Below are 14,447 nucleotides of genomic sequence, written 5' to 3'. Positions count from 1 at the left end.
GGCTGGTGAATAAAACCAATCAGAAATTATTGGCTTGGACTGGGTTTGAAATTGGTGTCACAGCATGGCCACAGGTTAATAAGGTCCCCAGGAGCAGGTATAATGATACAGCTAAGTGGCCAGACTAGCTCTGCTGCATCAGCTTAGAGGCAGGTAAGGAAAAAAAAAAAGCTCTAGAAAGAGTTTTGCACCATATTCTCTACTCCCATTTCCCACCTTTCAGATTCCTTGGACACATAAGCATATAAACACGTATTCAAGTTGAACCTTAACTCTGATCCCTCTGACACACGCCTCTGCCACAGTCCTGACCCCAGACAGAACAATAAATTGCACACAAGAAAGTGGAGCCCTTCTTCCACAGAGCGTGGATGGGGCAACCTGAGCCCAACTGATGAGGGCAAGTTTACATCTAATACGTTTGTCTAGAACAAAGAAGGCCCCAGCCCACGTCAAGAACTACAGCCCATCATTTAATTACTCTTTTATCTATGTAAGATGTAACAGTCAAAGCAGTTTATCTAGAGCAAGAGAGTACTTTAATCATTTAAGCAGCATAATAAAACAGAAAACATATATATTTTATATGTGTATATATATATATATATATATATAAATAAAATATGTATTTTCCACAAACTGGCCGGATTATAACTAGACCCTCAAAGGCAAAAGAGACCAACGTTTTCGAACTTGTATTTCTAATTTTTTTTAAAAAAGCCACCTAATTATCATAAAAAGGTCACCAGTACTTCTCTGTCAGCTTCCTGCCACTTGGTGGTGATACGGGCAATAGTAATGGAAGGATCAAGAGGGGGCTGGGGAGAGGCTGATTCAAGAAAAGGGTCACATGAAAGCAAAAATAGCTATCTAAATGTTGAAACACATCAATTAAATTTTCACGTGAAGGATTCAAGGCACAAACAGGAAAAAGATGAAAAGTGAGAAATGTTTCCCAATTCTAACTATCTTATATAAAGTATGTGAGTCATACCCCAAAGTGAGTGACAGAACTGATTTTCCCTGTGCTATTTTGAATAGGTGCAATTGCGGTATTGTAAGTGCAATCTGATATTTTCAATTCCATGTGCAAAGAAAAATAATATGAGTTCAAGTAGAAACAAATTGGGGGCTGCAAGAAAAAAAAAAAAAAAACAAACATGTCACTTTTTCAAGTATTTCCAGACAGACAGTATCAAAATTCAGCATGGAAAGATATTTCCTGTCAATGCTTAACATGCAGAATGCAGTCCCCTGCAGATGTAGATTATCAGAGTATTGAAGCCTCAACTTCCACCCATTCATTTTAACTGCTGACAGACATATTTGTCTGATTTGGATGCAGACCTGGAGGTTTTATGGGTATATATATATATATCTTTGTATGGCAAAGATAATATAATTATCCCTTTTCTGAAGTGTTTTAGGAATGATAACTGCTAATAATAATAACTAAATATTCTCACAAAATTTCAGCAGTATTTGTTCATATGGAAACATGTTGAATGTTACTTTTAAATTACTGAGTATATGTCTTTGGATTACATTTCATAATTTTTAAAAATAATCTAGAAAACATGTTACTACTCGTAAGCAGTAGAGGGCAATCAAAATTGTAATCACTTCCTTAAAGAATTTCAAAGCAATAATACAGGGAATTTAAATGCCATCAAAAGATTTTTCAGGAAAAAAGCCCTCCAGAGGACCACGTAGTGCAAAATCAGAGCCCTGTCCAGTTTGTTTGTCTGTTCATGCTATGGTGTGTTTTCAGTTTTGATTGCAAGAGCTTTGGAGAAGGCTCCAAAGATTCAATCATGAAATTTTGGACTTGGTGAAATCCACATAAACATTGCCATTGAATTGCACAGGGATGGAATTCCATCCGTAGGCTTCAATAAAAATACTCCACACGTAAACCACGACAATGACAATATTTGAAGGAACATGACCTAAAACAGAGAATAACGCTGCTGTGCTCTCCTCAAGGACGTTGGCAGCAACTTTTCGGGTCCGTGTCTCGATTTTTGTTGTGTCATTGCAAACTGCACTAGAGGTTGATACAGCCCCTTCTGCTTGTGTCGCTTCAGCTCAGTGGCACCGCCAAATTCCACAACCGCTCAAGCTCCGCCCCGGGGGCAGCCGGTACGCCAACCTCACCAGCCAAGGACTCGACATCTTCCCTGCCTTCCCAACTCCTGAGAGCCCTCTGCTCTTCTCAGCCCCATCCCAAAAGTTGGTGGAGAGTGAAGAACTTTGAAAAACAAACACTTGTTCCAGTTACACCCGCAGAGATATCAGAACTGTGAAAAAATAAATAATAAAAAAAAAAAAAGAAGAGGTACAAGTGAAATGCTAATGGTTTACAAGCAACTTGTTTATAATCAAGTGTACTGCTGCTGCAAATGTTGCAACTAATACATCATACAAGACTTTTGCATATTATTTTAATGCAGGATAATTGTGGTATGGAGTGTTGTGCAATAAATTCAGTACTGTGTAGTTTGCTAAGAATTACATAGTAAACATAGTTTTCAGCACCTAAAAGCCAATACCACTTTTACTTCTTGAATTAAAGCTACTGCACTGTAGCTGCCACGGTAAGGATTGATGCTGATGAGCTGGAATACTGCCAGTGAGAACACTGACATTACAGTAACAGCAATCTTAATGAGGGTAAACAACAAGACTTTGAATGTAATTCTAAAAAACATACCAAATAATCACAAAGCACAAGTTAAAGGGGAAAGATGTAAGTCATTTTTATATGATTATTACCACAGAATCACAGAATATGCTGATTTGGGATTATCTTAGAATTTTTGAACTTCAGACTAGATAAATATAGTGTTTCATGTAGGTACAGCTGTATACCCTAAATATTTATATTTGTGTGTGTGTGTGTGTGTACTCCATGGATTGTGCATTCACAGTGTAAGGGTTCATAAAAAAAGGTACAGGGCATGTGCATAAGGTGCCAACTTAGAAAATGAAAACTCCTTTTGTCTGAAACATGGGCCCATTGCTGAAACTATTTTCCAGATGTGCTTCCTACTTTTTTCTTTACCATGCTAGTGATTGTCTGTCTTTAACACAGATGATAGCAAGCTTATAAGTTCCTGTCTCTTTTTCCTAATTTTTAATGTGCCCCTACCATCTAGCTCATTTTATAACTAACTGAAAAGGAATTATGATCTGGTAAACTTTTACCATCACTTAGGAAATGATCACAAGTGCAGTGTCTACTATGAAGACAGAAAATCCTGCTAATACACAAAAATTAAAAAGTTAAGCAACAGTTATGTGCAAAGAGCTAAAAAAAAAACCCTACTGTAACTAATAATAGTAATAAATAAGGCAAATAAATGAAAGCTCAACAGAAGGTGTTAAATGATAGTGTTGTCAATATATTTAAATATATTTAGCATTTACACAGTTGCATTAATACCTCCCAGTTCTTAGACTCTGAATGTTTAAGATGTTTTTCTGCATCTTTAAATTGCTGCTAACCCTCTTCTCTGGACATTGTTTTCAAGCATTTCTTACTTTCTGTTTGTAACATGGTTGCAGAATGCAACGAAGTCCTGATCAAAGTCACAGAAATGAAAAAAGAAATTAACACATACTTTCATTTTAGACTATATTTGGGTTTTTTTCAAATTTAAAGTTGTAACTGAAAAAAACTACATATGCAAAGAAAACAATGGGGAGTTATCTTAAGAGTAAAAGAACATTGGATATATCCAGAGACTGAGAAAGAGAATGCCTTTCACTGGGTTTCCCACAAATACAGCTGCTGTTATCCCTAACTACTAAAGGGATACTACATCCCTAAGGGTTTAGAGGATGTGAATTTCTTGTATTGTGAGTGAACACCACACAACAAAACCACCATTATAACTCTCATGCTTTTGTTAGAAATCTCGGCAATTCACCCCAGAATGATCAGACCAGAAAGCCAAAACACATTTGTACCCCGAGGCACAGAACAAACTGCAGATACTTCCATGGGAAAGCAGAAATATCAGTTGTTGCCCATGTTGTACCTCTTCCCTGGCAAAGAAAATAGAACTAATAGCTATTCAAAGTGATGCACTGAGTGACTCCAGTTACGGGGTGCCCAGCTTCAGACACATTGTGGACCTGAATTTCTCAGATAGAGAATCTACTGCTCCTCTTGTCTTCACTTTTTAAGGATGGTTTAAGGATTCCATTTTTTGCCTGGGATCTCTCCTATTAGGCAAGTCTAGCTACAAGAGCGATCACTTGAAACAGAGTTCTTTACACAGTACAGAAGAAAGGAATACTAGTACTTAGTATTGGCAAATATCTGGTTACCAGTGCTGGAATCACACTGCTCAGACTGACAGCACTAGTGGTTCTCACATTTTACAACACACTCAAAAGCTCAGTGCAAATTCAAAGACAAAGTGCACAGTGCAAATATGCAAACCATCTCTTCCCCCTTCCTCTGCAATTTCAGTGGAATGTCTCCAAACTCACATCATTACGACTTGAACTGACAAGCTGAGGATTAAGTGGTACAATGTTTTTTAAAATGTACATTCAGTTCTCTGGAAGTGGGAGGACGAGAAGCTACTGTTCAAAGACTTTTTCCAAAGATCTGTGCAAGGAGGATTAAGCCTTAGTCATTCAAGAAGGGGCCCTAGAAATCTCACCGAGAGTTAGGCTACAGAAAACGGATCACCAGAATCTGTCAGCTGAACATTCTCTCCTGGTCAGTGTTTGCAAAAGGATCAAAATCCATCACATTTCCCTACATAATGTAGAAGTCAGTAATTTGAATTACTTCCAGTGCATCTGATAGAAACAAAATCAGAATCTGATCCCAAATGGTCTGTAGTCATTACATTTTGTTAGTTAACTGTTACAGGACACTTTTCCTCTGCACACACTGAGCCCATAAAGCGAGTCTGTACAGGCAGCTTGTGTGAATGGATGTCAAATGCTGTTAGTAGTATTGATATGCTCATCACAAGGAAGACTCGATAGAAAAAGACACCAAAATTATGTTTGTTGTTAAGTGGTGGAAAAGCCAATGGAAAAAGGCTTGTGTAAGCAGCAGAGACAGCACTGAGTTAAGTTGTGGGCTTGTGAAGGATGGCACTGCCTTCCCATACTATGTCAAGCTGTGCCAGAGCCTGTGCAACTGTGCTCCTTCCTGACCAACACAGCTGCTCGTTGCTGGTGTTTATTGAAGAACTGATCTGACTCCACACTAACACAGCATTTCATTCTCTGGCTCAGGGCAGGCTAATGCAGCAACAAAAATCAATGCTAGACCTTCCGCTGAGGTCACTGTCAGCTATTAACTTCCAAAAGTCCATGAAACCACCCCAGTGTGGAGCACAGTGCTCTATCACTACAACACAGAAATGGCCAGGTTTGTAACCTCTCAAGTGTTTACTGATTCAGAATCTTGAGGTTTATTTAGTTTCCCCTTTCCTCAAAGTCCTGGTTTTACATACAATCAGGGGCACAGTATATTGGAAACAAGCAGAAATGACAGCATTTGCATTGCAATTCTAGATTCAGAAAGTTTTGTCTTTGCTTTAAAACTTTGGTCCAGATGGATGCCAACCCAGCCTGCAGCAGCACAGAGGGCTGCACTTGGTATCGCTGGACCTCTTGCCTTAAAACTGCTGCATTGAGTTCCTTGTTTTCATCTGGAAGGTGGAACAACCCTTCCCAATGCCTCACGTCTGCCAGTGTGAGGAGATGAGAGCACACACTTCAAACAGGAGAAGCCAGGTCTGCAGTTCTTCATCTTAATACATAAACAAGTGCCAGTCCCAACTGTTCACAGTAATCATAGGTACTTCCAACAAGTCTGGAATAAGAATTCATTTAAGAACTGTGTTCTTAATGCTACCAGGTTTAAAAGCATTACTTTCTGGAAAATGTCGTCAAACAAAATGATTTACAAGACTTAACAAAATATTTATACTGAAAAAAATACTGGAGAAGTGACTCATTGATAATTATCTTATTATTTCCAATATAAAGATGTTCACTTTGAGCTTTAAGATTCTAGTTTATATCTTTTCTTAATTAAAGTTGATATTTTTTATTTTTTGATCCAAAGTCATTCTCACTGGGAAGAAAAAATGTTAATATCAGTTTTAAAGTACATTTTAAGTGCACATGAAAGGAAAAAACAAAACACCTGCCCTTCATCTCACCTGAACTTAAACAAATGCTTCAAAGTTGCATACAAGACTGTGTCATTCACACATTTGAATAATTGTGAAAATGTGCAACAATGTCAGAAGTTCTCAGAACTTTGCTGTGACAGCTGATTAATGGAATCAGACTTTACATTATTTAGAAGAAAATCATAAAGTACTGTCAAGTTATATACTAGCCATGCTTCTAGCAGGTAGTTGTAAAATAAAGTTGTTGCCTTTTTAAACAATTCTTGATATCAGTTTCCTTTGGTTTTAAATTATGCTTTCTTTTGCTGATAACCTCAGCCTCTCCACCTAAGGTTGAAAGAACAAGTATTCTCAGGGGTATCAGATACAGAAGAACAGAACCAAAAAAAGGATGAGTGCCAACACATTTGCTGGTTGTGATTTTGCTTTCCCATAACCACATTTCTCCATTCTTACCTGATTCCTGTGTACTTCTGTGCCTGCCAGGTCAGAGAAAACCTTCTTAAGACCATTTTAGCTCAGCTGCTTCCTCTAAGCAACACAAACTGCTTTTATTAATGCCTTTATATTTCAAGTCCACCACAAAGAACCATTTATTGCATAATAAAAAGAAATCCTGGGCTGTATGTGCTGTGAATTTAAGTGGAGTTCTCCACTTACAGCAGGGGGAATTCTGCTCAGAAACAAACATCCTTTATGATCACACAGTCTGTTAGCAGCAGGCATCATGGTTTTTTTAAAGAAATTGAAAAACATTGAAGATAATCTGAAATTTTAGAAAAAAAAAATTACTATGCACCCCAGGTTGCAGGAAGCCAGTCAAAAATTAACTTCTTATTCCTTGGAGTTACATATGCAGATATTTTAAGCAAATCCTGTAAAAGATACATTTTGCATGCTAATTTCGGTACAAATGAAAACTGGACTACACATTAGGAAAAAACTTGTAGACAATACTAAAATGTACTCTTTGGTAGAAAATACATTTGTATATTATACAGGGGGTTGGTTTGGGGTTTTGAAAGCCACTATTTCTCAGAATGTAATTAAAGTTAAAAATATAGAGCATTTTTTAATAAGTTCACAAGTACTAGGTGAAATCAATGTTTGTTATAAGATATCTGTGTAGAGGAAACACTGGACTGCTTCTTCCATGAATAAATATGTCTTTATCCTCAGCACATTTGGTTTTTTACCCTGGACATTTCTAGAAATAGAAGAGCTGAACATTTTTTTAGACATACTTAGAGCAAAAAGCAGGTGTTCCGCAAACTCTTATTTTAAAAAATCTAGATAAGTTTCACTCCTGAACCACAGAAAACTGCATCCATATTGCTCAGCTGAAATAGCTGGAATCCCAAGTGTAAGGGTATCTATCTTAAGGCAAAAGCTTCCTTTGGCAAATCAAAAATTTGCCTGGATGTAGTAGTTTTTTTAAAACTTGTGCCTGGTCAATCACAGGAGGGACTTCCACAAAGATTTCACCAGGAAAGTTTACTTAACAAGATGGAAAAAGTCAGCTAAACACAGAAATACCTAAGAAGTTGCCATGTCATTGACTTCACGAGTCTTTAATGGAGGTTGGTCCCCTTTTTACTTTAAAGAATTAGTACAGCAGCATCAATTCTTGGTGTTATTTTGGAATTCCAGTCAAGAGCTGAGTTTTGTCCTATATGTGTGTATATCATGAGATGGGCTGTGTCCTAAATACCTTATAAATAGTAAGAATGGAAAACAGAAGCCTAAAAAATTGGAATGAATGGAAGCTGTAAGACATGCACCTACATATCTGCTAAAGATCTCAATACTCAGACAGGAGGCAACCACTGACTTTTTGTTACTAACACACATTTTGGGAATGTGCTACTATGTGGGAAAGCCAATTCTGCTTTCAGCCACTGAAAAGTCACTGCAGTTAAAACTCTCACTCTAACTCCAAGCTCAAAAATAACTCTGGGCACGGTAAAACAGGGTGACATGATTCAAAGAATCAGAGAAGCAGAGTATCTGTAGCTACTTCAAAAAGAAAGTCCTGCAGAAGCCCTTTCAGAAGGACAGAGGTTAATTTCCCACAAAGAGTTCATTAGAATTTCATCCTGAATTTCAACAGTGAAACATGTCTGCGTGTAGAACACAAATAGATAATGGAGCAAGAATTTCTCATCCCTAATGTTTTCACAATAATGTGGTTCTAGAATTAGTGATAACTGGACAGATGTGTCAGGTGTAGTACTGATACTACAAACAGAAGCATTTCAGGTTTGCACTGCTGTTCAGTGGGACCAGGATTCATGAGCAGACAAAACTCGGTCACCAACAACACACCCAGCTCTAAGCACCTAAGCTTTTGCTTCATTTGGAGGCTTATTAGAAGCAATCATTATTTAAGGGGAGGGGGTTTCAGATGCCCATTCCAGTAAAGTCCAGTACAGAAGGTGGCTCACAGCCGCTACCTGACAAGCATCAGTCAGTGGGGAACAAGTATTTGGGAGCAATAATCAAATCCAAGTTAAATAGTTAAGTTTATATTTCATGAACTGTCACTGAAGTACTTGTAAAGGAAAACTATAAAAGAAACTAATTGCTTCCTGAATAGTTGTTGAGTCTGAGAAGTCACAACCAACATGGATATTATCTGCTTTTCAGACTGCCTTCTGAAAGGATTTTTAATGATTAAAAACTTTCTCACCACCCCAATTCACTCTCCAAAAAGCTTTGGCAGATGATCAATAGACAGACAGCTGTCTACACACTACAAAGGACTTACTCTGCTGCCTTCTGTACTATAGTAAACCAGAAATACCAACTTACAGCTCAAACCTGCACCCTCCCAAGAAACAAAAATACTACAGCATTATATATATATATATTAAAAAAAAAGCACAAAACCACCACAATTTTCCCACTAGTAATATTAGTAATGTTATCAATAAACATTCACCTCCCACTACCACAACAAAATCTAAGAGAATGGGAATGATAATCTTATTATAGCGCTCAACAGCAGAGATTGATGCCATGACCTGATTTACAAGGGCTCACAATCTATGTACTGCACTACAGCGCTTTTTAGGGCTTCAGTTTCAATTCTTAATAATTTTTGGTAATGTGAGCACAGATATTTTATAGTTTGTGTTGGTCTGTTCCTCTTTATGTGAGCTTACTACCATTTAATCATTCACTGCATACTAATTTGTTTTTTTAACTATATCTATCATCATATGCAGTAGACAGTAAATTAAAATGTTGTGAGGAAGAAACAAACTTGGAAAAGAAATAGATGTCAAGTACTTTTACCTGAATTACATATAAACTGCAGTGTCATGTCCCACAAAAACAAATCATGTGCCAGTGGAGACAAACACAGTCTTGTTCTTGAACACTACTCTGGTATTTATCCTTTTGTACTGTGATCTCCTTCCCACCTCAGCTTTAGGATATCTTTCACCAATCCAAGTTTTCCATGGCATATAATCACATGATTTATTTGTATCATATTCCCATTTTGGTATGGAAAACCCACTACTGTGCCAGCAGTGCAGGTGAGACAGTGTCTGCCTAAGTTTACAGCTAATAAATTAGGGTAAGATGGCACAGCATTTAATTATTTAAGAATTGCATTCGTTCCCATTACATACATCAACTTGTCACTTAATGATAATATTCAAACAGTATTAACTTGACTATATGATGAACAACAATTAATTCTATTTTATCTATGAGTAACATGCCTTCATACCCCTACAAGGATGAATCTGCTTTCTCTTTGCTAATAAAGCTCTAATGTAATTCATAAAAAGCAAAGGCCCACATTTTAATAATTAACACTATTCACTGCTTTTAGAGAGGTTAAATACACAATAAAAAAACCATTCCTGTATGCCAGTGTTTAAAAGGAGAGAATTGCTCAGAATACACAGTGTCTCTTCCACAGAGGTTTAACCTGGCCTGAAAGTGTCCCAGCAGCTTCCACACCAGGAACCATCCAACTCCCACCTCAGGAAACGTCCAAGCCTCACAGCAGTGACCAAGGGCAAAACGTCAGGAAGGGCTCTGGCAGAAGACAGACAGTGAGGTCAGGTGTCTATATGTAACTGCTCCTGCAGCACAGGCCCTCTCCCCCAAAGCAGGGTTTAGTTCCTGTGGATGCTTTTGTTTCCTCTGAAAGCTGCTTAATTGTCAAAAATAGCTCCTATCAAAGCTAATAATTTGTCATTCGAAAGAATTCTCAAATATAAGACATGGCAGCAGCCAGCAGGGAACCTGCCAGCCTTCCCTGCTGGAAACCCACCAACAGCTGTTGTGGGACAGCAGCTCCTTTTCTCCTTCCCTCTCGTGGCTAACACCAGCCAGGGCTCATCTCAGGGAGTTCCCCACAGCAGCACCAGCAGAAGGACCCCTGAGCTTCAGCCTGCTGCCATCACAACAGGCATCAGTAGCTGAACTCCTGCAGACTCTCCACCCTGCTACAAACACATCTGCTTCCCCAGCCAGTCTGCTCCTGCTCCTTTTTTCATCTTCCCAACCTCCTTTCCTCTTCCGCCTTTTCTTCCCAGACCCCTCAGTCCCCCCCAAGTGAAAGCAGCAAGCAAACAAAAGGCCATTCAGCACATTACCGGGGCTGAAATGAACTCAACTGCTCCATCACTTTTTCCCAAGCTCTTATCTCTGAGGCTGTTTTCCAGAGGGTACGTAAAACACACTCCTTACTGTAACTGGGAAGCAAGTATCATTTGGCAGCAGGGTTCTTCTGCAAATTAAATTGCCAGGATTGTGATGGAAGCAGTGTAACATTTGGTGTAGGAAATTCACTAGTAAGTAATTCCTAGAGTAGGAATTTCAGGTAGATGGTGAGGACATAGCATAGAAAACACTTTATTTATGATTTACAAAATCTGTTATTGTTTCCAGATAACACAGGATTAAAAAATAAAATCATTTAAAGTCTACAAAAATCTAAAAGTTTAGAGTATTTTCACGCAAGCATTCTCATTTATGGTATATAATCACACATGCTTTTACAACCACTAAAAATAAAACATTCTTTCCATGACTTGAAACTAGCTCTTTTTTGAGCATACAAGAAACACCATAAATTGGATTAAAGCAAACCTACACAACCTTGGAACCCATAATGTCAAACTTACAAAGTTTAAGAAAGTTAGTTCTCTGAGGACTAGAACAACGATACATTATAAAACTTTTTCCATGGGAGCCATTTCTGTGAAAACAAACCAAAGAATAAGTTTAAAGCTGACATAAAAATAAAAACATGGAACAAAGTTAATTTCTGCTGGTATTCCATTCAGTTACACCATGGGTCAACTTGTTCCATGATTTGTAGAAATACTGTCATGATTCATCACAGTAAAAAAAAACCCACCAAAAACTTACTTAATGAAAAAATCAAATGAACTAGATGAACTAGGAAACAATTGTCAGAAAGACTTCAAATTAAAAGTATACTTTCCACTAGCATTAAATAAATTCAATTTTCTTAAACGCATTTTGAAGTTCTCAAAGCAAATTCGCCAAATTAGTATAAGAGGCGAACAAAATGAGCTATTATAATGCCAATATTACCTTAGTCAAGCAGATTAACTCTTGCTAATTATTAAATTACACATCTGCTGCATATTCTTAGTTCAGGAGTTCTAATTAGCTGTTTGAAAGTGTTCCGGGTGGTAGCCGAATATCCGCTGTGCGTACGGGTCGCTGTCCGTGCCCAGTTTCTGTCCCGTGTAATGGTGGTAGCTCTCGGGGTGGAAGTGCTCACAGTGCAGGCTAATCCATTCCCGCTCAGTACTGTACCTTTCTGCTTCAGCCAGGATTCTGGTGAGAGCCATGATATAACTCAGGGCCATCTGCAGGGTCTCATACTTGGACAGCTTCTTATCCTGACCCCACTGCGGGACCACCTTCCTCAAGCGATCAAAGGCCGTGTTCAGTCCCTGCATCCGTCGTCTCTCCCGGGCGTTGGCAGCCAGTCTCCTCTTGGCAGCGTTCTCCATCCTTTCCGAACTGCACTTCACAACACAGCCAGCTCCACTCCTGCACTGCATGGCTGATTCCACACCTGAATCCGAGTGACTGGATTTACAGGTTTTCATATTTGATGTAGCTTCAGTTTCACACACACACACAAAGATTACTTTGTAAAAATTAGATATTTAGAAACTGGTCAGGAAAGCACTGTTTTGAGCTGCCTGCATACCTCTTGAATCTGTTTCCAGATCTCAGTGACAAAATATTTTTCTTAGCTTCTTAAAAAAAAAAAAAAAAGAAAAGAAAAGAAAAATCTTCTTGTTCTTCTGGAAATGTCCAAAAATGTTTCTTATAGTTTAAAGAAAGAATGAAGAATTGTTAATGTCTTATGCTTTCATTCTTTTAATTTCTTTAATCTCAAGCAGAGAGAAAACAATGAAATCTCCCTTCTCAGAATGTATGTTACTGAAGAAAATGATCCATTTATTCCAACTAGGATTCCAAATGACTATTTTAAATGAGGGAAGTTCTGGTTCAGTTTAGGAGAGTATTTTGAAATGGTGAATGGTTGCGATCTGAAGATGTAACTTCCTAACAGAGATCTCTCCTTTGGCTCCTGCTGGCCAGCAATGACTGTGTTGTATGGACAAGATGAGGCTTTATAGGAACTGCAAAAGCCAAACAGGTGGTAGCAGGTGGGCAGGCGGCACTCTGCTTCCATCCCAGCACCTTCCCACCCTGGGAACTACAGGCAGGGAAGAAAAAAAAAAAACCAGAACAGTAAAATCTGAACATTACAGCCTTCATCTGGTGAGAAGTCTTCCAAAGCCATTCTGTCCAGCCCTAACAACTTGCCATCTGGAGTAGTGTCTGGCTGACCCTGGGCAGTTAAGCAAAAGATCTTTTCAAAGGATAAATCTGTTGCAACACAGGGGGAAAAAAAAAATCTCTGTGCATTGTAGCATTTGTACGTTAAAGCACGTGAAAATTCTGGTGAGGTATTGAGGATAGAAGAAATAACTGTTTTAATGAAACAGGAGAAATAGCCTAATGATATACAGCCAAGAATAATGTTTTGCACATATGGTACCAAAATAAGCAAACTCAAACCACTAGAAACCCTTCAGCAAGCACAATTTTAATACTGTATAAAGTACACAACATTGCAGTCAGAACTGTACCTTGAGAAAAATGGGGATTGTGTATTTGCCTGTAAGCAAATTCAGTGTCATGAAATCACTGAAATATCCTTAAACAGTTAAAATGTAGCTATGGATTTATCTAATAATGATTGCAAAAATACACAGATAGGTTGTGATAGTCACACACAAAAACATGCAAGTATAGAAATCATCTGAAAACTGCTGTTTTTAATACACCGTATTAAAGCATATATGTGCATTTATGTGGGTTAGAAGTGTCTTTTTTAGCAATATTGCTAAATAAGTAATGAGAATAAAAGAGTATGTGAAAAACAGAAATCTGCTTGCTGGTAGTAAGGGATCAATTCTGCTACCAACTGTAATGATAGAGAAGCCACCCTATATACACCCACATAATCAAAACATCTTTCTTTTACTGTACTTGTACTATTAAGACCATAGCTACATAAACTTCGGAGGATATATCACACAATCATTTTATGATGTACATACGGGGGGGGGGGGAACCCACCACACAATGATTTATTATCTGTATTGATTTCAAACTTAATTAAATTGTTACCAGCATTCATAAATTAGTAACTTTTTTCATTAGAGACTGAATACTGTATATTTATTTAGAACTATAGCTCAATTGTTTTCATTATGACTCCAAAACTTGGTGTAGTTGTAAACAGCTGATTAATCCCTAGGAAAAGCAATGACAATGAAGTGAGGTTGAATAATCCAGAAACAATAGGATGCAATTGAACACTAATGGACTCCAGTGTGACAGATGTTGAACGTCGGCTGTTACGCCCAGTTGCTCTGCTCTTAATATTCTGCATCCTAATGACTGTGATCAGAGAGGAGAGCTGGGGTAGGGGCTCTCCATTATCCCATTATCAAAATGCATGCCACTTCTTCAATTTTTAAAGAAGTACAACTGCATCACGTTTCATTAGAAACGTTCCACTTTGCTCTCTGTGTGCACTGACATGTTCTGCCAAACGTAGCGAACGACTACCACACGTTGAGGTGCTCCTTTCTGACTGACAGTTTCTGATTATCCCTGTGAGGGAGGTGAGAACAGCACCTTACAAAACCCCTCATAACCATATGTCCTTCCCCCAAAAAAACCCAAAAA

General features: G+C 38.2%; 3 protein-coding genes across 6 annotated transcripts in view; 1 reads left to right on the top strand and 2 right to left on the bottom strand.

The window, feature by feature from the left end:
• MYPN (myopalladin) overlaps positions 1-3,372 on the top strand; it is a 43,112-nt gene extending 39,740 nt beyond the window's left edge. The window contains exon 19 of the mRNA XM_027750548.2: positions 2,088-3,372. Coding sequence (XP_027606349.2) covers positions 2,088-2,257 — 170 coding nt within the window. The 3' untranslated portion in view covers positions 2,258-3,372. The remainder of the gene's footprint in view (positions 1-2,087) is intronic.
• ATOH7 (atonal bHLH transcription factor 7) overlaps positions 1-12,355 on the bottom strand; it is a 39,266-nt gene extending 26,911 nt beyond the window's left edge. Inside the window, exons 1-2 of one of the 3 annotated variants that reach the window (XR_005565610.1) lie at positions 11,757-12,355; positions 2,266-2,300 (exon numbers count right to left, since the gene is read on the bottom strand). Coding sequence is in view for 1 of the 3 variants with exons in the window: in XM_027750554.2 (XP_027606355.1) it covers positions 11,828-12,283 (456 nt within the window). In the remaining 2 variants the exon portion in view is untranslated. Of the gene's footprint in view, positions 1-2,265; positions 2,301-11,032 lie in introns of those variants that run through there. The other 2 variants (XR_005565611.1, XM_027750554.2) reach the window with 2 other exon arrangements.
• Positions 2,271-14,447, bottom strand: part of LOC114003508 (phenazine biosynthesis-like domain-containing protein) — a 36,195-nt gene continuing 24,018 nt past the window's right edge. Inside the window, exon 11 of one of the 2 annotated variants that reach the window (XR_005565608.1) lies at positions 2,271-2,300. The gene's annotated coding sequence lies outside the window, so the exon portion shown is untranslated. Of the gene's footprint in view, positions 2,301-12,549; positions 14,373-14,447 lie in introns of those variants that run through there. The other variant, XR_005565606.1, reaches the window with a different exon arrangement.

Source organism: Pipra filicauda, unplaced genomic scaffold (assembly GCF_003945595.2).
Source record: "Pipra filicauda isolate LSUMZ 115617 unplaced genomic scaffold, ASM394559v2 scaffold4_size7858003_pilon, whole genome shotgun sequence".
Lineage (NCBI taxonomy): Eukaryota > Metazoa > Chordata > Aves > Passeriformes > Pipridae > Pipra > Pipra filicauda.
Note: the sequence above shows the minus strand (reverse complement) of the source record. Positions and strands in the feature narration are given on the sequence as shown.